The following is a 27,996-nucleotide window of genomic DNA, read 5'->3' as shown; positions in this document are numbered from 1 at the left end:
GTTCAGAACCTCATTGGAGCGATAAGTCAGACCTGTGGCATCAAAAACTCCTCTACGGACCCCACAGATCAGGCGGTTTCGTTTAGACGGTTAAAACCAACTTCCAAGTTTTTCGTTCCTCACCCTGAATTCGAGGAGATCCTGACCAGAGAAAGAGAGAACCTGACCAGATGCTTTCAGAGAGGAAAGCGCCTTGGCGTTTTAGGTCTCTTTTCTCCGGAGCTCACCGCTAATTGGACTGCTTCCCCTTCGGTGGATCCTCCAGTTTCCAGGCTGTCCACCAACACGGTCTGTCTGCTATCCGGCAGAGCATCTCTGAAAGACTCTAATAATAGAGCTTTGCGAAGTCAGCCTTCGAAGTGGCTGCATCCTACTCTTTGCCCGGCTTTTGCTTCCACTTGGGTCTCAACATCAGTTTCCGAATGGGCCAGACAACTCCGTCGGGGCATCCTGGACGGGACCCCATCTGGACCGCTGGCAGAGCTTGCCAACCAGATTTCCCATGCGGGTGAATACCTGGTCTCCGCTTCCCTGGATGCCGCGTCTTGTGTGGCTCAGGCGTCCAGCAGTGCTGTGGCCATCCGTCGGACCGTTTGGCTCAAGGCCTGGCAGGCGGACTTGTCTTCAAAAAAGTCCCTTACCAGCCTGCCTTTTCAGGGTTCACGTCTCTTTGGTTCTAAGCTGGACCAAATCATAAAGGATGCCACTGGGGGCACAAGTTCACTTCTTCCCCAGTCTAAACCTCGCCGCTTTCCTCCTAGGCGGCAATTTCGGTCCTTCCGGCCTTTTCGTCACTTCGTGGCGTCAGATTCCTTTGCCCAACAGCAGAGGCCACAGGCACATCAAGAGAAGAAGGTATCCTTTAGACCCACTCCTTCCTGGCGCCCTCGCTACTCCCAAGGTAGATCCTCCACGTCTAGGTCTGGAAGGTCCACCTCAGCATGACTTGCAACAAGACCCCAGCCCACTTCCCAGGCTGGGCGGCCATCTCCTCTTCTCCAGAGACGTCTGGATCTCCTCAGTAGAGGACGCATGGGTCAGGGAAGTTGTATCCTCGGGATACAAAATAGAGTTCGTTTCACGGCCCTGGGATCGTTTCTTCGAAACCCGACCTCCAAGAGACCCCGCTCTAGTTCTGAGTTTTTTTGCAGCCATCGCTTCTCTCCTCAAATCCGGGGTAATTGTTCCCGTTCCAGAAAAAGAACGGTTCACAGGGTTCTATTCAAATCTTTTTGTCATACCGAAAAAAGACAGCAAGGTTTGTCCCATTCTGGATCTCAAATTGCTGAACAAGAGGGTTCGTCTCAGACACTTCAGGATGGAATCCCTTTGTTCAGTAATTGCTTCCATGGAGGCTCAGGAGTTTCTGTGCTCCATAGACATCCAGGACGCCTACCTCCATGTCCCGATATTCCCGGGACATCACCAATTCCTGCGTTTTGCAGTACTTCAGGAGCATTTTCAGTTCGTCGCCCTGCCGTTCGGTCTCGTTACCGCCCCTGGAGTTTTCACGAAGATCATGGCAGCACTGATAGCCATCTTGAGGGTCAGAGGCCTGGTACTTTTTCCGTATCTCAACGACATCCTCATAAAGGCTCCGTCTTTTTCTCAGGCTCACGAAAGTCTGTCCATCTTCCTTGACACTCTAGCCCGTTTCGGGTGGCTTGTCAACGGGAAGAAATCCTGTTTTGTTCCCTCTCAGCGCCTCATTTTTCTGGGCATGCTCTTCAACACTCGTCAGACCAGAGTCTTCCTTCCCAAAGACAAGAGGTCCATCCTTCAGCGGGAGGTTCGCCTGCTCCAGGGTCCTCGGCTTCCCTCCTTCCGATCAGCCATGAAGGTTCTGGGGAGGATGGTTGCAACATTGGAAGCGATTCCATTTGCCCAATTTCAATCAAGACCTCTTCAGCAGGCCATTCTATCACAGTGGGACAGGTTCGTCTTCTCCCTGGATCGTCCGATTCGGCTTTCTCCTCGGGTCAAACGGTCCCTCAACTGGTGGCTGACGTCACCTTTCATCTCCCAGGGCAGGTCCTTCCTTCTAGTTCACTGGCAGGTGGTGACAACGGATGCCAGCCTGCTCGGCTGGGGTGCGGTATTTTGTCACCTGACTGTTCAGGGTCGTTGGTCGACGCAGGAGTCATGCCTGCCGATCAATGTCCTCGAGATTCGGGCCATCTTTCTGTCTCTCCTTCACTGGGAAAACATTCTCAAAGGTCTGCCAATTCGGATGCAGACGGACAATGCCACAGCAATGGCATATGTCAACCACCAGGGGGGACTCGGAGTTCTCTGGCCTCGGCTGAAGTATCCAAGATCCTCCTTTGGGCAGAGGCAACGGTTACGGTGATATCCGCGGTGCATATCCCCGGCATGGACAGTTGGGCTGCCGACTTTCTCAGCCGCGAGGGCTTCGCAGCAGGGGAATGATCCTTGTATCAGGAGGTCTTCCATCAGATTTGTCTTCGATGGGGGACTCTGGATGTGGACCTCACAGCATCCCTAATCAACAGGAAGGTCCCTCGGTTTGTCTCAAGGTCCCGCGATCCTCTCGCAGTGGGCGTCGATGCTCTGGCCATTCCTTGGTCGCAGATCGGTGCTCCCGTTTCCACCCCTGCCCTTCTTCCCAAGCTGTTGAAAAAGATCAAGGCGGAAGGGATGCCGGTCATTCTGATCGCCCCGGATTGGCCCATGAGATCTTGGTTCGCAGAGATTGTCAATCTTCTCGCGAACGCCCCCTGGCGGCTTCCAGACAGACCCGATTTTCTGTCTGAGTCCGATCTGCCACCCGAATTCTCGGTTGCTCAGTTTAACGGCGTGGCTGTTGAGACCGCAGTTCTAAGAGCGTCGGGACTTTCGGATCGGGTGATTCATACTATCATCCAGGCTAGGAAGCCTTCGTCTTCCAGGATCTACTATCGTACATTGAAGGCTTACTTCCGATGGTGCGAGTCCGGCCACTTCTCACCTATGTCCTTTTCCCTTCCATCAATTTTGGCCTTCCTTCAGGACTGGATGGGGGCCTTCCCCTTAGTTCCCTAAAGGGCCAGGTTTCTGCGCTCTCCATGCTCTTCCAGAAGACCTTATCTTCTCAGCCACAGGTCAAGACCTTCTTTCACGGAGTAGCCCATGCTGTCCCTCCGTACAGGGTGCCTGTGGACCCATGGGATCTCAACCTTGTGCTGAGGGGTCCCCCTTTGGGCCGCTCAGAGGGGTTTCCCTGTCAGTTTTATCCGGTCTGTCCACCTGATGAAGACTGTGTTAACCGTTGAAACACATTGTGGCTTAAATATAACCTGGTGTCCAAGTATTCCTTCTGCACTCCTGGGACTGAATTCTACTTTCTTTGTTCTTGCGTCCTCCATCGGAGCTGTTCGGCTGGAAGCTGCGGGGGACTTTGCAATTTGGTTCTCTTTCCCTCCCTCCCTGGGTCTACTCTTGGCGCTCCACCATCAAACCGCCTAACACTGAATTCTTTATCCTGGAAGGTGGCCTTTTTTGTGGCCATCACCTCTATCTGGCGCGTTTCCGAGTTGGGGCCCTTTCTCTATCGCCTTTCATTGGGGGACACAGGAACCATGGGTGTATGCTGCTGCCACTAGGAGGCTGACACTATGCAAATAAAAAAGTTAGCTCCTCCTCTGCAGTGTACACCCTACCGACAGGAAGTAGGATATTCAGTTTAGCTTAGTGTCAGTAGGAGGTGGTCTTTCATTAGACCCTTATCTACCTCAATGTGCGTCGTTTCTTTTCAGGTTTTTCCGGAGGGATACAGGGTGAACAGTCACACCTGTAGTCCCACAGTGCGGACTATGAGTACGGCGTGTACTGCCACCCCGTATCCTCATAGATCCCTCACCAGGACCAAGATCCTAGCACACAAGCGTGCTTAGAAGTCCGGTCCTGGCTCCGTCCCCCACCCACTCGCCCACCAGAGCCTGTCGGTTGTGGAGACGAGGACGTCCATCAGCTCCCTGGACGTCTCATTCCTCTTCAGGTTAGTAACGACGTGGGATATTTAAGGTGAGTATTTTCCCCATTCCATCCCACCCCATACAGATCTTCTAAGGGGGGGATCCCACTGGTCGTCGCCCGTTTGCACGGGCAGCTGCACGCAGTTGCAGGGGCCTTTTTATCCGCGCGCACGGGCCGAGATCCCTTTACCGCACGGCGGCCGTGCTTTTCTGTCTGCCGCGCCGCTTCCATAGCTGCGGCTGTTCTGCCTCCTGTTCTGGCCCCTGCGACCGTACGATTCCGGTTGCCCTTAGCGCCATCTGTGCCAGCGTGGCGGCTCCCCTGCCATCTTTGCCAGCGCGGCGGCATTTGCAGGCCGCTTCGGGCCCCTGCAGCCACGCTTCTCCGGCCGCTCTCTGCGGCCGCGATGCCTTTGTCCCAGGCTGCCCCGCCGCTTCATACCCGCGGCGCACAGCTCCGGTGCCGCGGTCTTGCACCGGTGGACGCCGGCCTCTAATTTAGGCCCCGGCTTCCCCCGGGGCCTACTTCCGGCCGCGACTCCGCCACTTCCTCCTTACATCAGGCGGGCTTTTCTCCCGCCCGACTGGTTCAAGTCGGTGAGCTCCGCCCACCAGCGCCATCCTGGCGGTTAGCCCCGCCAACTTTCTCCTGCGCCCCTGAAGTGGTTTTTCGGCACCAGGACCGCTTTGCGCTGGCTCCTCAAAGCGCATAGCCTGGCGTCCTCATACCTTGCGGCTCAGCATTGCAGCCGGTCCTGGACAGAAGAGTGTCCCAGAAGTCTGCTCTGTCTGCCTGCACCCCTGCGTTAAGGACCATCCACATCATGAGGTGCAGCTTTCCATCCATCACCTGTCGTGAGTACTAACCTTCTGGCTTCTTCATCGCCATGTCTAATCTTAAGGGAAGTTGCTTTTGTTCTCCCTCTTCTGCCTTAGTCTAACACTTTGCGTGTTCGCCTTATGCCCACCGCAGCGTCTGCCGTGAGTAGCTCTGCACCGCAGACTGATACTCTTCCCTTCTGAATTTTTCCTCGGACCCGTTCGTTCTATTTTTACGGGAGTTCGCTTCCGGCCTCCTACCTTTTCTCAGGCAGGCCTGCAGCAATCCACATTATGCTCACCGCCCAGCCCCCCCCCCCCCCCCGCCACTCTATCAGTAGCAGATCTCACACGGGTGTCCCAGACCCTTGTGTCCGTGCTAGATCGGTTGCCCCTGCAGACTTCCGTAGTGGCCAGCGGGTCGCAAGAAGCTCCGTCCGAGACTTCTAATACAGGCCGCGAAAGATCCAGACAGGAACGCTGGTCTGAGTTCTCTTCTCGGTCCACTTCGCCCCACGGTCCTTCTCTGTGGTCGACTTCCCCCTGGCCTTTCCCCCCGGAGTCAGGCGAGGTTTTCTCTGATGCGCCTTCGGAGGATAATTTGGGGCCGGGTTCGAACCAAATCGCTAACATGAGGGATATGGTTCAAAGCCTCATTGGAGCGACCAATCAGACCTGTGGCATCAAAGATTCCTCTACGAAACCCGCAGATCAGGCGGTTTCGTTTAGACGGTCTAAACTACCTCCCAAGGTATTGGCTCCTCATCCTGAATTCGAGGAGCTTCTGGCCAGAGAAAGAGCGAATTCGACCAGACGTTCTCAATGAGACAAGCGTCTTGGAGTCTCATAATCTCTTTCCTCCGGATCTCATTGTCCCGGATTGAGAGGCGTTGGAGAACGACCTCTCCCCCTGTGGATCCGTCGGCTGCTAGACTTGCCACCAACACAGTCCTTATGCTGTCCGGTGGGGCGGCTCTGAAAGATTCCATCGATTGGATCATGGAATCCTTCGTGAAGTCGGCTTTCGAAACTTGCCGCATCATCCCAATGCCCGACTTTGGCTTCCACTTGGGTTTCAAAGTCTGTATCTGAGGGGCTAAACAACTCCGTTGGGGCATTCAAGCTGGAGCTCCATCAGGCCGGCTGGCGGAAGTTGCCACCCAGATTACTCACGCAGGGGAATAATTGGTTCCCTGGACGTCGCGTCTTCTGCCGCACAGGCGCCCAGTGATGTTGTTGCCAGCCGTCGCACTGTTTGGCTCAAGAGTCATCAAAGAAGTCCCTTACGAGCCTGTCTTTTCAAAGTTCACGTCCTTTCGGTTCCAAGCTGGACCAAATTATTAAGGACGCCACTGGCGGCACCAGTCCCCTTCTCCAGACCTCGCCCACTTCCCCTTAGGCGGCTACTTCGGTCTTTTCGACCTTTTTCGTATTTTCGCGGCATCAGATTCCTCTTCGCAACAGCAGAGGCCACAGGCACGTTAAGAGAAGAAGGTATTCTTCGTCTCACTCTTTCCTGGCGTGCCCGCTACTCCTAAGGCGGATTATCCAGGTCCAGGACTGGAAGTTCCACCTAGGCATGACCCACGACTAGACCCCAGCCCGTTTCTCAGGCTGGGCAACCATCTCCTGTTCCTCAGGGACGTCTGGGTCTCCTCAGTAGAGGACGCATGGGCCAGGGCACTTGTTCCCTCTAGATACAAAATCTTCATTTCACGGTCCTGGGATCGTTTTCTTCAAATCCCAACCTCCAAGAGACCCCGCTCTAGTCCCGGGTTTCTTTACTGCCATTGCTTCCCTCCTTAAATCCGGGGTAATCGTTCCCGTCCCAGAACTGGAACGGTTCAACGGTTCACAGGCTTCTCTTCGAATCTTTTTGTACTGACAGAGGACGACAAGGTTCGTCCCAGTCCGGATCTCAATCTGCTGAACAGGAAGTTTCGTCGGAGACACTTCAGGATGATATTCCCTCGTTCAGTAATCTCTTCCATGGAGGCTCAGGAATTTCGGTTTCAGGCTCCCGAAAGTCTATCCATCTTTCCCGACATTCTAGCCGTTGCGGGTGGCTCGTCAACAGGAAGAAGTTCCATCTTGTTCAGCACCTCGTATCTCCGGGCATGTTCTTCGATACTTGTCGGACCAGAGTCTTCCTTCCCGAAGACAGGATATCCCTCCTTTGTCAGGAAGTTCGCTTGCTCCAGGGTTTTCGGCTCCCCTCCTTTCCGACGGGCCTTGAAGGGCCCTAAGGAGGTTGGTTGCAACATCGGAAGCAATTTTCCCTTCGCCCGTTTCATTCAAGACTTCTTCGGCAGGCTATTCTATCACAGGGGACAGGTCTGTCTTTTCTCTGTATCGTCCGATCTGGCTTTCTCCTGGGTCAAACGGTTCCTCGACTGGTGGCCGAGGTCACTTCTCTTATCCCAGAGTAGATCCTTCACAGCCTTCCTTCCAGTTCCCTGGCAGGTGGTGACGACGGACGCCAGCCCGCTCGGCGGAGGCGCGGGGCTTTGTTTCCTGTTCTTTCAGGGTTGTTGGTCGGCGCAGGAGTCCTCTTGGCCGATCAATGTCCTCGAGTTCCGGATCATCTTTCTGTCTTTCCTTCACTGGGTAAGGATTCTCAGCAGCCTGCCAATTCGAATCCAGACAGACAATGACACAGCAGTGGCATATGTCTACCACCAGGGGTGGACTCGGCGTTCCCTGGCCTCGGCCGAGATTCCAGGATCCTCCTTTGGACAGAGGCAACGGTCCTGGTGAGCTCCGCAGTGCATGTCCCCGGCATGGACTTTTAGGCCGCCGACTTCGTCGGCCGCGAGGGCCTCGCGGCGGGGGAAGGGTTCTTCAGGAGGTTTCCTATCGGATTGCCCTTCAATGGGGGACTCCAGAGGTGGACCTCATGGCGTCCTGATTGAACAGGAAGGCCCCTCGGGTTGGCCCAGGGTCCCGTGATCCTCTCACAGTGGTGTTGTCACTCTGGCCATTCCTTGGTCGCAGTTCGTGCTCCCCTATCGGTTCCCACGCCTTCCCTTGCTTTTCCAAGCTGTCGAAAAAGATCAAGGCGGGATGGGTGCCGGTCATTCTGATCGTCCTGGATTGGCACAGGAGGTCTTGGTCTGCAGACATCGTCAATCTTCTCGCGGACACCCCTGGTGCCTTCCAAACGGACCCGATATGCTGTCTCAGGGTCCGATCTGCCACCCGAATTATCGGTCGCTCAGTTTAACGGTGTGGCTGTGGACTCCACAGTTCTAAGAGCGTCCGGCCTTTCGGCCCAGATGAGCCACTCTATAATTCAGGCTGGGAAGCCTTCGTCTTCTTGCAGGATTTACTATCCTACCTGGAGGGCATACTTTCGTTGATGCGAGTCCAACCGCTTTTCTCCTATGTCCTTTTTCCCTGCCTTCCATTTGGTTTTCCTTCAGGCAGGACTGGATTCGGGCTTCGCTCTCAGTTCCCTAAAGGGCCAGGTTTCTGCGCTCTTCTTCCCTTTTAAGAAGGCGTTATCTTCTCAGCCACAGGTTACGACCTTCCTTCAAGGAGTAGCCCACACTGTCCCTCCGTACAGGGCCTCTGTGGATTCATGGGATTTAAAGGTTGTGTTGGTTGTTCTTAGGGGTTCCCCCTTTGAGCCTCTCAGGGAGTTTTCCCTGTCAGTTCTATCTCGGAAGGTGGCCTTTCTCAGGTGCATCTCTTCGATCCGCCGTGCTTTCGAGTTGGCGGCCATTTCTTGCCGACCTCCTTTCTTGATTTTCCATCAGGACAAGGTGGTCCCAGGCCTCCGCCTTCCTTCCTTCCTTTCTTGGGGTGGTTTTCATCTTTCCACCTCAACGAGGACATCGTTCTACCTTTCCTTTGTCCAGCTCCGACTCATCCTCTGGAGTGATCGTTGAACAGGCTGGGCCTCGTCAGGGCAGTGAGGATCTCCCTGGCTAGCACAGCCGCTTTCTGAAAGATGGATTCTCTTTTCGCCATCCCTGATGGCGTGCGTAGAGGCCTGCCGGTTTCCAAGGCGACTATTGCTCACTCTATCAGAACGGCAACTTTCGAAGCTTACCGGGTCAAGAACAAGAGTGCCTCCTCCTGAGATAAAGCTCACTCTACCCGGGCAGTCGGCGCTTCCAGTGCGGTACGTCACGGGGCTTTTGCCGACGGCTTTGCAAAGCGGCAACCTGGTCTTCCATCCACACGTTTCGCCGAACTACGGCGGACTCCAGCCTGGGCAGAGGATCCTGCAGGCAGCAGTGGTGAGTCCTCGGACCTGATGGAAGTCTGTTTTTCCCACCCCAGGGACTGCTTTGGGACGTCCCATGGTTCCTGTGTCCCCCAATGAAAGGCGATAGAGAAAACAGGATTTTTGGTTGCTTACCGTAAAATCTGTTTCTCGGAGACTTCATTGGGGGACACAGCACCCTCCCAAGTTGAACAGCTCTGTTTACTGTATACGTTTGAGTTCTTTGAACACTCTTTGAGTGTTTGAAACTGTTAATCTATGGAGCGCCGTGGAATTTGTTGGCGCTATATAAAGTTTATTATTATATTATTCTTTCTCTTTTACATGTTGCTTCTCCTACTGCTTTCTCACTAACTGAATATCCTACTTCCTGTCGGTAGGGTGTACACTGCAGAGGAGGAGCTAACTTTTTTATTTGCATAGTGTCAGCCTCCTAGTGGCAGCAGCATACACCCATGGTTCCTGTGTCCCCCAATGAAGGCTCCGAGAAACAGATTTTACGGTAAGCAACCAAAAATCCTGTTTTCTTGCCGGCTCCTTTCCTAGTTATCCACCAGGACAAGGTGGTCCTGAGGCCTCCGCCTTCCTTCATTCCTAAGGTGGTTTCCACCTTCAACCTCAACGAAGACATCGTTCTACCTTCCTTTTGTCCAGCTCCGACTCATCCCCTGGAGCGATCGTTGAACAAGCTGGACCTCGTCAGGGCGGTGAGGATCTATATGGCTAGAACGGCCTCTTTCCGGAAGACGCACTCTTTTTTTCGACATTCCTGGTGGCACGCATAGAGGCCTGCCAGCTTCCAAGGCGACTATTGCTCGCTGGATAAGAACGACAATTTTGGAGGCTTACTGGGTCAGGAACAGAGTGACCCCTCCTGGGATTAAGGCTCACTCTACCCGGGCAGTCGGCGCCTCCTGGGCTGTGCACCACAGGGCTTCCGCCCTACAGCCCTGCAAGACGCCAACCTGGTCTTCCATCCACACGTTCGCCAAATTTTACAAGGTCCATACCTACGCTTCGGCGGATGCCCGCCTAGGCAGAAGGATCTTGCAGGCGGCAATGGTGAGTCCTCTGACCTGTTGGAAGTCTGTTTTTCCCGCCCCAGGGACTGCTTTAGGACGTCCCATGGTTCCTGTGTCCCCCAATGAAGCGATAGAGAAAACAGGATTTTTTTGGTTGCTTACTGTAAAATCTGTTTCTCGGAGCCTTCATTGGGGACACAGCACCCTCCCATATTATTCAGTTCCTGTTGTTCTGTGTTCTGTGACTGTTCTCATGTTTTACAGTTTTCTTGGTTGTGGTTATGTTCTTTCAACCTTATTGTTTTTCTCTCCTACTGCTTTCTCACTAACTGAAGTTCATATTGCCAGTCCGTGGGGTGTACACTGCAGAGGAGGAGCTAACTTTTTTTGTACATAGTGTCAGCCTCCTAGTGGCAGCAGCATACACCCCATGGTTCCTGCGTCCCCCAATGAAAGCTTCGAGAAACAGATTTTAAGCAACCAAAAAATCCTGTTTTCTTCACTGCCCAATGGTACAACATTCTGTAACACACCTATGGTTTCAATATTATCACTACACCCTTCAGTGAATTAAGAGTAGTTTGTAAAATGGAGTCATTTAAGGGGAATCTGTTCTAGCATCTCGGGGGGCCCGTCCAATGAGTCCAGCACCCGCAAACCATAGCAAAATTTCATAAACTGTGAGGTACGTTTTTTCCTACTAGCCCTTATAAAAATTAAAAACTTAAGGCTAAAACAACATTTTACTGGTAAAAATGTAATTATTATTTATTTATCGCTTCATTGGGGGACACAGGGTAACTATGGGTGTATACTGCTGTCGCTAGGAGGCTGACACTAGTCAAAAATTGGAAAATAGCTCCTCCCCCGTGGTATAAATTTGTGAGGCACCTGTGGTGTCAACATGCTCAGTGCACCCCTAGATTAATTCATTGGGGGTGTAGTTTATAAAATGAGGTCAGGTATGGAGGGTTTCTGCTGTTCTGGCACTTTAAAAGCACTGACAATGTAATATGGCACCTTCAAACCAGTCCAGCAAAATGTGAACTCCAGTATGGCTCCTGTTCCCTTCTGAGCTTTGCACTGTGCCTCAAAAGTAGTTTTCTACCACATATAGTGTATCTGCGTGCTCGTGAAAAATTGCACAACAAATTGTACAGTTAATTTTTTCCTATTTATCACTTTTGAAAATGGAAAACTTGAGGCCAATGTAACATTTTAGTGTAAAAAATGGTGACTTGCTCTTTTTATACAATTCTGTGAATCGCATGAAGGTTAAAAATGATACAACCTTAGATGAGTTCCTCAAGAGGTGTAGTTTCAAAAATGGGGTCACTAGTTGGGGTTTTTGCTATTTTGGCATGTTAAGGGGTCTTCAAATGTGACATGGCATCCGCTATCTATTCCAGCCAATTTTGCATTCCAAAAGTCAAATGGCGCTCCTTCCCTTCCAAGCCATAATATTATAGAAAGGAAATGTAAATTTGGTTTGCTAAGCAATATAAATGTCTATATTTGTCCTTTTCATTAATCTTTCCTAATGAATTAGATCATGCGATGTGAAGCCTTAGCAGGGATGTCAAACTCAAATACACAGAGGGTCAAAATTAAAAACCTGGGTCAACTTTGATACTTCTTTAATTGTAGAGATTTTTTTTTAAATTATTTTTAGAAGTTTCCCCTTGTCATCAAATATAACTATTAACCTTTTCATATGAAAACAAACTTAAAAGGATTATTCCACAAACATATGACATTTTAGTTAATAGATTTTAAGATTCAGATCACATGATTAAAGCATTGGGCATTTCCTCGCTGGCAGGGGCGTATATAGAAATGTTGGGACCCCATAGCAGAACTTCTGATTGGATGTTCCCCCTTTCCAAAAAAAAAAAAAAAACCCTTAATATTAATTGAGGTTACATAAAAGTATATCTCACAACTTTGCAGCCCTTACCAAAGTATTTTTCTCCTATTGAAGCTCCAAGATTGCCCTTTCATTGCTCCCATAAAGTATGATACCAACAAAAGTGCTCCTCGAACACTGTATATCTCCACACACACTGTATGATGACCCTACTGTTCGCCCTCATCCCTCCCCTGGCAAATTATGGTGACCCCAATACAGTATGATGCTTCAACTGTGATCCCTACATAGTCTTCTATACAGTATAATGGGCCCCACATAGTAGTCCATACAAAATAATGTGCCCCATATAGTCTTCCATACAGAATAATGGCCCCACATTGTCCTCCATACAGTATAATGAGCCCCATATTTTGCTCCATACAAACTATTGTGCCCCATATGGTCCTCCATAGAGAATAATGGCCCCACATCATGCTCCATATAGTATAATAAATGCTTAAATCTCAGCGGTCCCCCGCTGCTTTGGTCTCTGCAATGAGTTCTCTGAAGCCATTCAGTGCTCAGCACAGGGGGCGCAAAGTGATGTTAGACGGGGAGAGAGACAGCAACTTCCTGCTTCCATCATTTATTATTATTATTATTTTATTATTATTATGATCATTGCTTTCAGCTGTATCTGCACCCAGGATACTGATACAGTTGCATATGCAATGCTGGGCGGGCAATCGGAGTGCAGTGGCTGGCCAAATATAATCACCCCGCTGGCCCGATTTGGCCCGTGAATCTGAGTTTGACATGTATGAGCTATAGTCTGTAGGGGAGCAGTCAGCTTGTTTTCCCCTGTGATTTGGACAAGAAAAATATTTTCTTAAATAGTTTTAAAATACAAAACGTAATTGTTTTTTTGCTGATAGTTTTAGAGTGTTCACTTAGCATTACATTACCTCTAGATGTCGATGTTTTCTATTCTTGGATTGTGCTACTTTAGATATGGAAATGATTCGATTGAATTATAGCTTTCTGATAGACTGATCGTCATGCAATCAGGGCAGTACAATGCAATCATTCCCTTGAGGTCCAGAAATGTAACCTTAACTCTTCTACATTTGCAGCAAAAACCCCTTCAGATGGAACCCCAAAACAAAAACGACCACCAAAGCCAAAGAAGTCTGACGCTTTTGTGAATTCAGATGATGATTTGGAGTTTGGAACCCCAAAGAAAACTACAACACCCAAAGGCAAGTATCTAAAGAAAGGCCTGCTTTTCCCTTCTGCATGTTATCGTGTAATAGAAAATAATGACAAGCTGTACTTCTGTTTTCTTAGTGAAGTCTGAAATCCCTGAGGCTCTGCCTCCATCCTAGTGCTGGACTAAACGCACAGTGTCATGCTTAATGCTATAGTTTATACCGTGTCCCTTTCATTAAAGCACCACTCCAGCAGGTTGTCTTATTTCACAGCTGGAGTGGTGTCACTATTGTAAGTTCCCTGCCCCTAGTATATACTCGCCAGCCGCTATAATCTGTTATTGGCACCGCTCCATTGGTCTTCTGCAGTTTGGATCTGCCAGATCGCACCAGTGTTTGCTGGGTGTCCTGGAGGTCACTTCTCAGTGTACGCCTATGGCAGAACAGGACCTTCCTAGACTAACATTGAGAGCTTGTGACTAGTGATGAGAGAATGTGTTTGGATAAGTTGTTGTCCTCGTATACTTGGATGCTAACCAATGGTCTTCGGCGTGGTCGAATAATAAGTTCTGAGTCCCAGCGGCTGTTCGACAGCTACAACACATGCGGAGATTACCTGTTTGTTAGCTGCAACATATGCAGGAATTGCCTGTGAACAGCCACGAGACATGCAGCCTTTGTGACTTGTACATATTTTTTGAGCACGCCGAATACACTTGGTCAGCATCCGAGCATGCTCGCTCATCACTACATGTAACTGGTAACTTTACAAGATGGCGGAGCAGGACCGTTGTGCATAAAAAAAAACTGAACTTTACATAATTGTGGCGACATTTCATTCAAAATGGCCATAAATGAATGTTGAAATTCCTCTAATACTCTTAAGTCACTGAGAATATCCTCCCACAATGGTTGATAATCCTTCAGTTGTCTGCTGTACACTATAGCTGACACCCTGCTGCATCAGCCATGATTAATGTTGACAGCAACCAACTTTGTTTAACCCCTTAGATGCTGCTGTCAATGGTGACTACGGCATCTAGATAGTTAACAGTGTGGGGCTCTCTTTAACCCTATCAGCACCCGAAGATCTTGATTGTGTGGTCCTGATGTTTGCCATGGCAATTCACGGCCAAATACTGGCCTTAGAATCTGCCAGCTATAGCGGCCTGTCCAGAAGTTAGCGACATTTAGGTGGTAAAAATAATACTTTTCATTCCTGTCCTGCCCCATTGCATTAATTCCTAAAAACCACCTGAAGGGTTAATCCTAATACCATGCAGCAGTTTTGAAAATGTTGATGGGTTAGTTTTTAAAATGGTGTCACTTTTGGGGGCTTTCATATGTATTGTATGGTTCCCCAAAGTCACTACAAAACTGAATAGGTCCATAAAAAAACAGGTTGTAAATTTCCTTGATAATATGAAATATTGCTACTACATTTTTTAAACCCTATAATATCCTAAAAAATAAAAGAAGATTTAGCAAAAGGTTGTGATAAAAAGCAGACATGTAATTGTAATTTATTAACTATTTTGTGTGGTATGACTATCTGGATTAGGTCGGGGTCACACTTGCGAGTGCAATGCGAGAAACTCGAATCAATTATAGAAACTTGATTCCAGCTCACTCAGTTGCTCTATTCTCATCCACCCGGGGCTCAGACACCGCCCTAGTGTAGTCGAAACGCGTCGACTGGGTCATGTCGACCATGTAAATTTTTCTTTTGTATGCACTATATTTTCTTTTGAAAAAGAAAATCCAGTCCTGTTGAGCCGGACTCCAATTCTCTTGCATCAATACCCGACACTGCCGCCAGCACTCGGGACCATTGCGGATGCATGTATTTCTATGCAGCTGAACGCTCCGATCCCGAGTGCTGGTGGCAGTGCTGGGTATTGATGCGCGAATTTCTCGCATTGCACACGCAAGTTTGACCCCAGCCTTAAAGGGACAATTGTTCAAAGTTTGAAAATTGGTAATTTTTGGAAATTGATGTCTGATATTTTTCTAAATAAATCCAAAGCATATCAAGCTAAATTTACCATCGACATAAAGTACAATGTGCCACGAACGGAGTCTCAAAATCACTGGAATACGTGGAAACATTCCATAGTTATTGACATATACAGTGGGGCAAAAAAGTATTTAGTCAGTCAGCAATAGTGCAAGTTCCACCACTTAAAAAGATGAGAGGCGTCTGTAATTTACATCATAGGTAGACCTCAACTATGGGAGACAAACTGAGAAAAAAAAATCCAGAAAATCACATTGTCTGTTTTTTTAACATTTTATTTGCATATTATGGTGGAAAATAAGTATTTGGTCAGAAACAAAATTTCATCTCAATACTTTGTAATATATCCTTTGTTGGCAATAACAGAGGTCAAACGTTTTCTGTAAGTCTTCACAAGGTTGCCACACACTGTTGTTGGTATGTTGGCCCATTCCTCCATGCAGATCTCCTCTAGAGCAGTGATGTTTTTGGCTTTTCGCTTGGCAACACGGACTTTCAACTCCCTCCAAAGGTTTTCTATAGGGTTGAGATCTGGAGACTGGCTAGGCCACTCCAGGACCTTGAAATGCTTCTTACGAAGCCACTCCTTCGTTGCCCTGGCGGTGTGCTTTGGATCATTGTCATGTTGAAAGACCCAGCCACGTTTCATCTTCAATGCCCTTGCTGATGGAAGGAGGTTTGCACTCAAAATCTCACGATACATGGCCCCATTCATTCTTTCATGTACCCAGATCATTCGTCCTGGCACCTTTGCAGAGAAACAGCCCCAAAGCATGATGTTTCCACCACCATGCTTTACAGTAGGTATGGTGTTTGATGGATGCAACTCAGTATTCTTTTTCCTCCAAACACGACAAGTTGTGTTTCTACCAAACAGTTCCAGTTTGGTTTCATCAGACCATAGGACATTCTCCCAAAACTCCTCTGGATCATCCAAATGCTCTCTAGCAAACTTCAGACGAGCCCGGACATGTACTGGCTTAAGCAGTGGGACACGTCTGGCACTGCAGGATCTGAGTCCATGGTGGCATAGTGTGTTACTTATGGTAGGCCTTGTTACATTGGTCCCAGCTCTCTGCAGTTCATTCACTAGGTCCCCCCACATGGTTCTGGGATTTTTGCTCACCGTTCTTGTGATCATTCTGACCCCACGGGGTGGGATTTTGCGTGGAGCCCCAGATCGAGGGAGATTATCAGTGGTCTTGTATGTCTTCCATTTTCTAATTATTGCTCCCACTGTTGATTTCTTCACTCCAAGCTGGTTGGCTATTGCAGATTCAGTCTTCCCAGCCTGGTGCAGGGCTACAATTTTGTTTCTGGTGTCCTTTGACAGCTCTTTGGTCTTCCCCATAGTGGAGTTTGGAGTCAGACTGTTTGAGGGTGTGCACAGGTGTCTTTTTATACTGATAACAAGTTTAAACAGGTGCCATTACTACAGGTAATGAGTGGAGGAAAGAGGAGACTCTTAAAGAAGAAGTTACAGGTCTGTGAGAGCCAGAAATCTTGATTGTTTGTTTCTGACCAAATACTTATTTTCAACCATAATATGCAAATAAATTGTTAAAAAAAACAGACAATGTGATTTTCTGGATTTTTTTTCTCAGTTTGTCTCCCATAGTTGAGGTCTACCTATGATGTAAATTACAGACGCCTCTCATCTTTTTAAGTGGTGGAACTTGCACTATTGCTGACTGACTAAATACTTTTTTGCCCCACTGTATGTGACACTGGTCAGATTTGAAATTTGTGGATGACGGTAGCCGGGCTCTCTGGTCCTCAGCAATGTTCTGCAATTATAACATTTGTTCTTTATCAGCAAAAGGAAGAGGAAAAAAAAGGAAAACGTCTGATTCTGAAAATGAAGGTGACTACAATCCTGGGAAAAAATCTTCATCGAAGTCCACATCGAGCAAGGTAAGAGCACAACGGTTTACACGGCCGTGCTGTACTACACATGGTTTATCTAGTGCGATCTGAAACAAATCACTGGATACGTGCACGGATGTTATTTGTCAGTCTTCTGCCAGAAAGACACATTTCTTATCAAATCTTCATCTTGAACGGAGTCTGCAACAGAGAAGGGCTTTCCCAAACGGTTCCCAGACAGTTATCTGGAATGTCTTTCTACACTGCCATTCACTGGTAGAAATTAGTAGTTTTCTTGGTTTCTGCCAAACTAATTTTCACTCTTCATACTGCCAGATAGTAAAATGTGATTCCTCAGTGGTGGTGGGCTGTAGCCATGCTTATCCTTGTGTATGGTGATCTTTGGTTTTTATGCACCTCTTGATGTAGTTTTTTCAGAGGCGGTTTACATCTCAGTAGTGAGAAAACTAACAGACTCCATGATTAGACGAGCACTGTATTTTGCACTCCTGGGCCCGGTGCTGTGGATAGGTGATGACTTTTTATGGGAGAACCTTTGGTTGCTTTACCAGTATATGCCAACATTTTGGGTCTAATTAATCAAGACTGGCGTTATTCACACATGCTGACGTCAGACTCTTCTGATTCATGAGAAGGAGCGTGCCTCTTCATTAATCTGGATCGTTTGATGAGTGGTGTGCGCCTCCGTTGCTACACCATTAAATCTCACTCCAGTCAGATACTGCTGTTAGATTTCTGGTGTAGGGAACACCACAGTGGGTCATGAATTAGATGAGCTGTGGCGCCATGACCCCGCCACACCCCCAGTCCACCCGCTTTGCCAATTTTGGCAGAGTCGGGAGAAACTGGTAGTGAAACAGCCAGTTGCACCTGAATTTTGTGACTTTTCAAAGCTTTTACTCCAGAATTCTGGCCTGAATTTTTTGACTGATCAGGCCCTTTGTCTTCCTTGTTCTTAGTCTGTGGATTTCTTGTCATCTGACTTTTTGGTAACTTATTTTCCCTCAGAAGTCTAAGAAAGCGGTGTTTGACAATGATTCAGACGTGGACATCTTCCCACCAGAAGCGAACTCCGAAAGTGCGACACGACAAAGGCCAGGCCGGGCCAGGAAAGAAGTGAAATATTTTGCAGAGTCTGATGAAGAAGATGATGATTTTGTTATGTATTAGTTATGTCCCCGAGGAGCACCCCAATGTTTTCCAACAAAGTATGTTGTGTAGTCCTTTTGTCCCTCCCGTTGCAAACTTTTGTACATGGTCTTATTTTATGTGATAATGTATTTGATGTTTTTTATTATTGTGTAGGCATTTTAACATTTGTTGTTACACATAGAGTTTTCTGCTCTTTTTTACTCATGAAATATCATGTACGCGTTCCAATTTGCCTTGTAGAAATGTTTTAGACTGCCGTGCTCAAGCGCACATTTTAATTATCATGACTAAATACAGAAGGGAGAAAACACAGCAACCCCGCTTTTTAAAATGAAGACAAAAACATTAAAAAAAAATGGAAATCTATCCTCTGTTGTGTGTTGTATTAAGATCACCATGAAAGATGTAAAATAAATATATTTTATTCTTTTGCCAGGAGACTCCATGGAAAAAAGGTAAACAGTATATGAACATAGAAAGCATTGTTAAACAATCTCAATGTACAAACCGAGCCAGTGAAGAATACATCACAGACTTGCTAAAATAGCCCCCAAAATTTCTACTAGTGCTTTAAATGAGACCTATAAACACCTTTCAATGTGTCATCGTCTACTGTGGTATCACAACCACTGTGATCCAGATTAAAACAATGAAATGGGTGGGCTGTACGTGTTTTTGAAGTGTGGGGCTGAGGCAATTAGTATATTGTGCCAGGTCAATGGAGCGCCACGGTAGTGTAAGTTACATCTCTCGCTTGTGCATCTTTACAACTCACTATGTAGAGTCTACTAGTAAGAAAAAGGAGTCTGTTTGCACAAAATGACTCTTCGAACCAAGCATTGGCGCTCTGTGCACCCTTGGCTTGGCCAAATAGTTTACTACACCTTCCAAACTAATTATTTTTGCCTCTATCTCTACAATCTCTTCCTTGATTGAGAGCGATGGATGGAAAACCCGTTGCACTAAACCGGTTGGCCCAGCCAATGGTGCACTAAAGGCCTGTGCTTGGTTTGACCAGTCATTTTGTGCTGACAGATTCTATAATTATTCCATTGTTGTAGTATATAACAGCTGAGAAAACCTGCAGCTGCCGCTAGTGTTAAAGGATAGCAGCTCCTAGCATGCTCTGCCGTTCTCAAGTAGCCGCGATCGTCTTACAGCATTCATTACGTCACGCTTCAGAGTTGTAGCGAGTTGCTGATTTATGCACCGATGAGATGTGTTCTGGGAAATTAAAGGGGGAACTCTTTATGCAATACCCACTCGTAGGTTGTGAACCACACACACAAACATTTCTCTAATGGCTTGTGAACAGGTAAACATGAAAAAAGGAAAACAGACAAAAACATTGTAACACTGGAAAGCGCCTTTGAGGCTACAATTACTGCAGTAATGCACCTGTAAATATCGTCCACCAAAACAATCACATCTGTTTGATCCACCTTCTTAAAGTGACATTGACAACTCTACAATAACATGTCTCCTTACGGAACAGGCAGTTATAAAACTGGCTTCAGATAATGTAGTGAATGTTCTCCCACAACTTCCTCCGACAGGACAGGAGGGAAATAGACGCAATGCAGTTGAGGGCATGTAATGACCTATATGACGGTTAATGTTCCTTGTATGGACATGTACAACAGTCCATTTGTTTTTTGTTATTTTTACATTTTTTTTTTAACCTTGTCTTGAACATTTCATGTATGCAAGACAAAAGGAAAGCACCGAACATCCAGCAGAAAGAACAGTAAATAGGTTATGTACAAAGTCTTCAAAGATCATGCAATCTGATGATCGGAAGAGAAAATAGACATAGCTTTATTTCTTGTTCTGTAAAATGGCTGCTTTAGTGTGGTTTTCTTCTAGTCGTAAGAGTCCAGCAAAGATAAGAATGTAAACAGCAAAAAAGTATATAGGTTTATATAAATGGAAACCAGTTGGTCTTTGCTTGCTGAAGAATCTGAACACGTTTTGGATCTGCAAAGTCAGCAATGGGCTGTGGGAAAATGATTCTTGCTTGTCATCCCTGTGTGCATATTGTGTGGGGAATGTCTAGTGGAGAGTTGGGCCTTATTGCACCTGTGCACATTTGCTGACCCGCTCCTCTTCTGCATTAGTTGAGATGCTCTGACTGTGCTCTGGCGCATTCTCACTTGGACTGGATGTCTCGAGGCCTTCGGAGTTCTCCAGCATTTCCTGAATGAGGGGCGGCATTGATCCGGGTATTTCCAGCTTCAATGTGATAACCCGTTCTGCACCTAAACAGATCGGAAGCAGCATGTTTAGCTACACGTAATACATGAAAATTCAGCTTTTTAGGTTACCCATCTTTGACCTTCTCTAAAGCAAATTAATTTTGGAACAAATTGGGATTTTTAAATGTTATTGTTCATGTTTTTTGCTACAATAGTATTATCATGTAAATGACATGGTTTGTTTGTGGACCTGTTACAGAATACTACTCCTGCAATCAATATTTTCTATTTTCTTTCAAACAATAGTAGGCTTCCAAAAGACACCTTTAGGCTGCATTCACACATACATAATTCATTGGATCTCCTGACCCAGACTCAAAGCCTCATAGGCATCTGTAAGACTGCTGAGTTTGGGTCAGGAGGTCCGTGGCCAGTCCGTTCAGCAGGGACTGTAAAATGTATGCGTGAAGCAGGCCTTAGTGAGCATACATGTAAAAAAAGCTTTGTTTAAAGGGAGTCTGGCCAGGCAAAATGAAGGTACAAAGTAAGCCGAGGTCCAGGAATTGTAGTTTGCCCTAAGAGTCATACTTATAACTTCTAAAACTACATTAGCTATGTCTCCAGAATTAAGTACTTGGAGCATGATGGATGGCCAGTGACACCTTTCCTTCGGCAGTTTACAAGGCCGGCTCTGGCTCCTGCTTCATTATCTATCCGTTCTGGCTCCACGTGCACTGTCTAATTAGAGTCGCATACAGCACCGATGCATGCGCAGAACAGCTCTTCCCCTGGAGATGGCCAGAAGTGTCTTCTGCATATGCACTGAATCTCAGTGGAAGGACACCTAACTTGTGTATTATATAATGCTTTCTGGAGCTAACGCCGTTAATAAAGCAGAGAGCAGTGCCGGCCAAACTGCCCAGGAAAGGTGCTCCGGCCCGTACTGGCTCCATGTTTTAATTTGCATGTTAATTTAATGTATTTTTTATTTTATATTTTTTTTGAAAATTAGCCCATGAAAATTTGAAAGTACACGATTAGGGCAAACATTTATAGCATAATTTATAGCATAATTTGCCAATTACAGAATTCCATAAAGAACTTTTATAGTTTTACATATTAATGTAAAATCTAGAAAAAGAAGTCTGTAACCATATGGGAGCACACAACTCCACAATGACTTAATATTCCACATAGTCCATAATTTATTATCATATGGACCATGTATTCCCATATAAGATAACCTAATTGCTACAGTACCTTTTTTTTTTTTTCGAAGGGCACAGAGAAGATTATTCTTATTATTTCACTGATTAAATACCTAATTTCTTTATTTAAAAAAAAAATCACAGCCCTGTGTGAATTTGGCGATTTATATAAATACATTTATGCAGCATTGACAATATATAAATATATATATTACGTGTATCAGTCATCCTATGTTCCATTCACATATCATTTGTATTGCTGTGCAATAATATCTGTTCTCCCCTGAGAAGCCTCAGTGTCTATTATATCCATATTACATTACCTTTTGCACTAATGCTGCGAAGATCTGTGATCTTCATTAAAATCTTTGGAAACATATGGGGTTTGTTGGGTCTTCTCTTTCTGATATAAATTTTCAATGCTTCCAGTAATGGCTCCTGCAGCTTATCTACTTTAGCCGGTTCTTCAAGATCCTGACGGTCTAGATAAGAAAAAAGTGGGAAAAAAAAATCACCTTTTATGCATGGTTCTTTCACCTATTTGCATTTCCTGCAGTTCACGTCACTTACAGGTAAGCCACTAGATGGCAGCACTCTGTAAGCCTCCAGTTGTACGCAGCACCATCTGCTTGAATGAATCGTGTAGCATTAGCAGGACAGTGCTATATTTGGCCTGCTGACATCTGAGTGCCTTTCAGGTCTAATTCCTTACAAAAATATTGCTTGGATGCCTGTTACTACAGATTCTCCATCAGTGCAACATGCACTATTCTCCCTTGACCGGACATATCTGAAGTAAAGCAATTTCTATATATTATATATAGGGTACTCAAGGTTGTTGTAAGAGCTTTAATACATTATGTGCAGCCAAGCATTCCAAGCACAAGTGGCATAGGCAGTGAACACTGATTGCCGCTCATTCCTGACTCCAATCACAGTCCTTGGATGAAATGTTGCTGCTTTTAAGGGCACAGCGACACATTGTGGTTAGAAACCATGCTGAAACTGGTTGATGTGCTTTTCACATTGATTGTTAATGGCTCTGCTGTCTTGCAGGTATAGCAAACAGTGTCCGCATATAGCTGGGGCTACATAGCAACTGTGACCACAACAACAGGTGAATGGGGTCACAAGGTACCTTGGCAAGCAAGTTGGATTTTTTTTTTTCCAACTTGCTTGTTGTGGTACTTGGGTCACAATGTCCACTATCTTGCGAGGTAGCGGGGGCATACAACAATCACTGACCATGTGAGCTGTGTCCCTGCCAAAATCAACATGTAGACCCAGCCTTAATTTGAAAACCCAAGTGAACAGGAACTGGCCCCATCTATGGTGAGCCTACCCCTTTAGACTGGGTTTGCTTCAGATTTATCCTCAGTATATCTACAGCTTTTCTGCAGCAGAATGCACGCGATACATGCCGATTGTGCTGCACTTTTTGTTGCAGATTTGGTGAAGAATTCACCTTTTCCATTGGGAATGGTGAAATCTGCACGGATTCTGCACAAAGACTTGATATGCACTTTATAGTAGTAAAGATTTTGTGTATAAACGCTGCACCAAATGTGAACCTATCCTTAAAGTGGTTGACTCTTCTTCATTGACAGATAAAAGTGCATATAAAATTAATCAACTTTGCTATTTTCCTCTTATTAAAAATCCTATCTGCTTGAAAAATATGTTTAAGTCCCCGCAGCTGTTTGACAGCCGCAACACATGCAGGGATGGCCTGTTTGTTAAGCAACCCTTGCAGGTGTTGGAGCTGTTCAACAGCCGCGAGACATGCAGCCGCGGGGGCTCGAACATATTATTTGAGCTCGCTGAAGACACTCTGTTAGCACACGAGCATGCCCAGAAAACTCCTTATCCGAGGACGTTTAGGCTACTTTCACACTTCCGTCAAAGTGCCTACGTCGCAATGCGTCGTTTTGGAGAAAAAACGCATCCTGCAAAGTTGCCCGCATGATGCGTTATTTCTCCATAGACTTGCATTAGCGACGACGCATTGTGACGTATGGCACAGGTCGCATCCGGCGTGCGACGGATGCGTCGTGTTTTGGCGGACTGTTGGCACAAAGAAAGTTCCATGTAACTTTTTGTGCGATGTGTCCACCATTCCCGACCGCACATGCGCGGCCGGAACTCCGCCCCCTCCTCCCCGGACATTACAATGGGGCAGCGGATGCGTTGTAAAACTGCATCCACTGCCCCCGTTGTTCATTTATTTCACAACGTCCGACGGTACGTCGGCTGACGCATGGTGACAGCCCCGTACCGACGGAAGTGTGAAAGTAGCCTAATCTGTTCAGTGTGATACCCACCTTCACAAATTAAGCAGATGGCACTGAGCAGGCCAGTTTCTGTGTCATCCATTTCCAGAGGAAGGAGCTGGTTGGCAAATGTGAACACAAGGTCGGTGAGTGGACCAAACCCAGCGTTGTGCATCTGAGTTCGGTTGAGTGTAAGGCCATCTGAGAAAGTCATGGTGTCCTGCTCCGGGGTGTATCTTGTGCAAATTCTAAGAATCTGTAAGTAGACAAGTAAAATATAGACTCATGAATACATGATGGCACAGTGAAGATATTGACGATTGGGAATGATGATTTATATATTCTTCACAAATACTGGTTGTCCCTGGTGGAAAATAACCAATACTGAGTACAAAGAAAACGTCACTCGAAAATAGGCACAGTCCTTGGATAAGGGGCACACATAAAAATCATACCAGGACCACATCGTAAATCTCAGGGTGTGCTCTAGCTTCACAAAATTGTTATAATGTTCTTTCAACCTTTCTAATTTTATGTAAAAAATAAAGTTGAGCTGATCTTTAGAATAAATCTTTAGGCTGCATTCAGACAGCCTATCCGGCGGATAGCTGATAACTTACAAATTGGTGGGGGTCCAACAGCTGGGATTGCTACAATTGGGCACTTTTATCCCTGTTAGAATGGATTGGCGGTACAGATGCTTGACCACTGTCTCAGTCACTTTCTATGGGATTGCTGGAGTGCTGGCTGAGCATGTGCGCTGCCACAATGTTCTAATGAGTGGTGATCCCAGTGGTCGAGCACACTGATTTAAGAGCTAAAAGGGTATTCTGGTTCACAGACGCCAAATTCCACTTCAAGTGTTTGAAATCTAATAATAACTTCACCCTCATTTCTATCATTTACAGGTCATTGAATGCGACATAACCCTAACGTGGAACTAAATGCACGTAAAATTACAATTCAGACAGTAATACTCAGGCCTATGAGTGATACTTAAAAAATGGATTTGCATAAGCTTAAGACAGAGAAATTATGATTTGTGGTTAAAAAAAATAAGTGATGATGTGATAAAACAAGCAACAAGGCACATAATCCAGTCTATCTGGTGCCATAGATAGAGGACTGGCTCTTAGAAATACTTGTGCCAAGCGGATTGATGTCGGCCAATATTAGTCCTATCTTTAGCAATAATTGTTTATTTGTTACATTCTTCTATTAACCTTTATAAATTACTTATCTGTAGGATAAAGCATCTAACATCACAAATCACAGATACCAACACTATTTTTGTGGCTCCAGTGGAAATGTCCTGGATTTGGGAACGTAAAGTCGTATGGAAATTGTGGCTAATTGTACGCAGAGCGCTGAGCATCGCCGTCTTAGGCTACGTTCACATTAGCGTCGCGTCGCTGTTGCGTCGGCGACGCAGCGGCGACGCGCCCCTATGTTTAACATAGGGGACGCGTGCGTCTTTTTGCACGCGTTTTCCGACACGTGCGTCGTTTTAGACGCTAGCGTCGGACGCAAGAAAACGCTACAAGTTGCATTTTTCTTGCGTCCGATTTCGTCAAAAAACGACGCACGCGTCGCAAAACGCGTTTGCGCGCGTTTTTCCGTGCATCGCCGCTGCGTCGCCGACGCAACAGCGACGCGACGCTAATGTGAACGTAGCCTTATCGACACCTTTCCACCTGCAATAACCTGATTGTGTATCGGCAGATAACAACTGAGATCACTGATGTCCTTCCCTGTCTTCATTCATCAAGACTGATGGGGCTCCGATAAAAACAATAACACTGTGTACAAAGGGGGAGAACAAGAAGGTCACACTGCTAAATAATGCAAGGTGTACAGCTCGGCATCTTTAGCCACCAGCACAGCAAAAATGGGAAATGCCAAGGTGAGGCCATTTCATTTTACACAATCACTATCAGAGACTACATGCAGAAAAAATAAGAGTAAAAGAGGGAATTTTATTAACTTATAAGCCACCTCGAGAAGAAAAAAAAAACAAAACTTTAATCCTAGATCTGAGGGAAGGGTTGAAAAAAATGCTATCAAACCAATCAGCATAGACAAAACTATGATTGACGGGTTTATCATTACAGTTTCCACCTTGTTTTTACTTGCAAGGGCCTATAAGCTCCCCTAATAATCAATGCACTCGGCCATAATAACCATGAATAGAAGGTACAGAAAACTCTGCAATCTGATTTATAAAGTCCTGCAAAATAGGTAGTGATGAAGAGCGCAGTGCCTCTCACCTTTCCAGAAAGGCAATAATGCAGATAATACAAAGAAAAGCAATAAATAAAACTAAATACCACAAGAGCATTGCAATCTCTGGAGTAAATCAATGGTATCAGCGATCTCCTGAGTGATGGGCTGCAGCGGTCATGTGCAAATATGGTATTTCATCATAGCAGGAACAGTAAACAGAGACTGAAGAGGACACCAAATGTGAGTACTAATTTTATCCGCTCTACAGCCAATCTGATTAGCACCATTGGCGATGAGGTTCACAAGTCATTACAGCTCTAACTTAGTTGTAGCATCTCTTCCGAAGTCCTTGAATGGCTACAGCTATGGAGAAGATTGTTGGCCAAACATCAGAAGAATCACTCAGGTTTAGAGATGGGTGGATCGATTTGTGACACTCAGGTCTATTAGCCGTCCCAGTAGTTTTCTGGCCCCTGGACGGGAGACTCAATGATCTCTTACCTGCCAGGATCCCTAGAACGGCTTTTGATTAACCAGCGCCAGAACGACGTCATAATTGCACTGTCGCACAGATCGCAATGCGCCAGCTCAGACTAATCAAAAGCCTGGAATCCCAAAATGAAAGACTCGTGAGCCTCCGATCCAAAAAGTACAAACCTGGTCGATGGGCCGAAGTCCCACAAATGCATCTGCCCATCTCTAATGAGGTCCTATAGGTTCTATAGGAATAGCGATCCCACATGCTCACTACTGCTCCACTCACGTAGAGATTCAGGACCCCTCTGCTTGGGATTGATGGGGGCCTCAACTACCAAACACCTAGTGATCAAAGCATTTTCATCTATCCTATGGAAAGTGGATAAATGTTGTTTATAGGACAAGAATTCAAGATAATACACAGGAGTTGACATGTAAGTAGGAAATTTTAATCTATCCCTAATACCGTATGACACTAATATATTCAATTCATTAATAGCGACAGAAAATAATCAGCGACAAACAGAACCGTGAATTCCCAGTCCCATAGGTTATCTGCCTCTTCTGCAAGGGAAAACAAACAATTGGAGAGAACATTACCAATTCTCATTGACTGTAGGAGTCACAGGTCTGAACACCCGTCAGTATCAGCAGCGGCATTCAGCAGCTTACCTTCTACAGGAAAATCCGCTTAAATTAATTACCATGTCAATTAAAAAGAAAAAATCTAATATTAAAGTTGGCCTATAAAAAAAGGAGGCGCCATTAACAACATTCATTTACTTCCTTCTATGCGACATTTGTAACGCTGAATGTAAGAATTGCGGGAGATATTGGGAGAAATATTGTGGGAGAGATATTGTGGGAGATATTTAGAGAAATATTGTGGGAGATATTGGGAGAGATATTGCGGGAGACATACTGTAATATGTCAATTAAAAGCAATGTCCAATATTTCTTATTTACTTCCAGGAGAAAAATTCTGTCCTGTAATGGCCACAGATATTGGCGCTCTGCCTTGTGAGACACTGTACAAATCTGTGTTCACAAAGGCCGATACTCAGTCAGGCACAGCACCTGACAATGGGCCATAACTAACTTATCCTGGGGCCACTGCAGTGTCTGTCATTTTGTAGGAATATCAGTGCTGCATACTGTGCTGTTTTATCCACTAGGTGTGACAGAATCTATGACAGAGCTCTATTAGCCATGGAGTGGCAATATAAAGTGCTCTTCACGATGGAGGAGCAAGCACATATTACATGGGAAGCCCATTTATTTCAATAGTAGCAGTGTAATACTTTATTGCTCACATGGTGGCGCTGCAGGGTAACTAAACACTTTCTGCTGGGTTTCCCCACAGGTTACAGCTGATATGTGGGGTTCATCCAAAACATTCTGAGATCTGGCTATTACAGAGGGCCCTACAGTGGGGGAAATAAGTATTTGATCCCTTGCTGATTT

General features: G+C 46.2%; 2 protein-coding genes across 8 annotated transcripts in view; one reads left to right on the top strand and one right to left on the bottom strand.

Moving 5' to 3' along the window:
• Positions 1 to 18,525, top strand: part of TOP2B (DNA topoisomerase II beta) — a 149,379-nt gene extending 130,854 nt beyond the window's left edge. For both annotated transcript variants that reach the window (XM_069729994.1, XM_069729995.1), the window contains exons 35-37: positions 13,029 to 13,154; positions 16,937 to 17,034; positions 18,016 to 18,525. In XM_069729994.1, coding sequence (XP_069586095.1) covers positions 13,029 to 13,154; positions 16,937 to 17,034; positions 18,016 to 18,177 — 386 coding nt within the window. In that variant the 3' untranslated portion in view covers positions 18,178 to 18,525. The remainder of the gene's footprint in view (positions 1 to 13,028; positions 13,155 to 16,936; positions 17,035 to 18,015) is intronic.
• A 39-nt stretch (positions 18,526 to 18,564) lies between these two features.
• RARB (retinoic acid receptor beta) overlaps positions 18,565 to 27,996 on the bottom strand; it is a 985,731-nt gene continuing 976,299 nt past the window's right edge. For 3 of the 6 annotated variants that reach the window (XM_069730000.1, XM_069729996.1, XM_069730001.1), the window contains 3 exons: positions 23,884 to 24,088; positions 21,886 to 22,044; positions 18,567 to 20,417 (listed from right to left, as the gene is read on the bottom strand). In XM_069730000.1, the coding sequence (XP_069586101.1) occupies positions 20,230 to 20,417; positions 21,886 to 22,044; positions 23,884 to 24,088 (552 nt within the window). In that variant the 3' untranslated portion in view covers positions 18,567 to 20,229. Of the gene's footprint in view, positions 20,418 to 21,885; positions 22,045 to 23,883; positions 24,089 to 27,996 lie in introns of all 6 variants that reach the window. The other 3 variants (XM_069729999.1, XM_069729998.1, XM_069729997.1) reach the window with 2 other exon arrangements.

Source organism: Ranitomeya imitator, chromosome 6 (genome assembly GCF_032444005.1).
Source record: "Ranitomeya imitator isolate aRanImi1 chromosome 6, aRanImi1.pri, whole genome shotgun sequence".
In the NCBI taxonomy this organism is placed as follows: domain Eukaryota; kingdom Metazoa; phylum Chordata; class Amphibia; order Anura; family Dendrobatidae; genus Ranitomeya; species Ranitomeya imitator.
The sequence above is the reverse complement of the archived record's forward strand: the minus strand, read 5'-3'. Positions and strand labels throughout refer to the sequence as shown.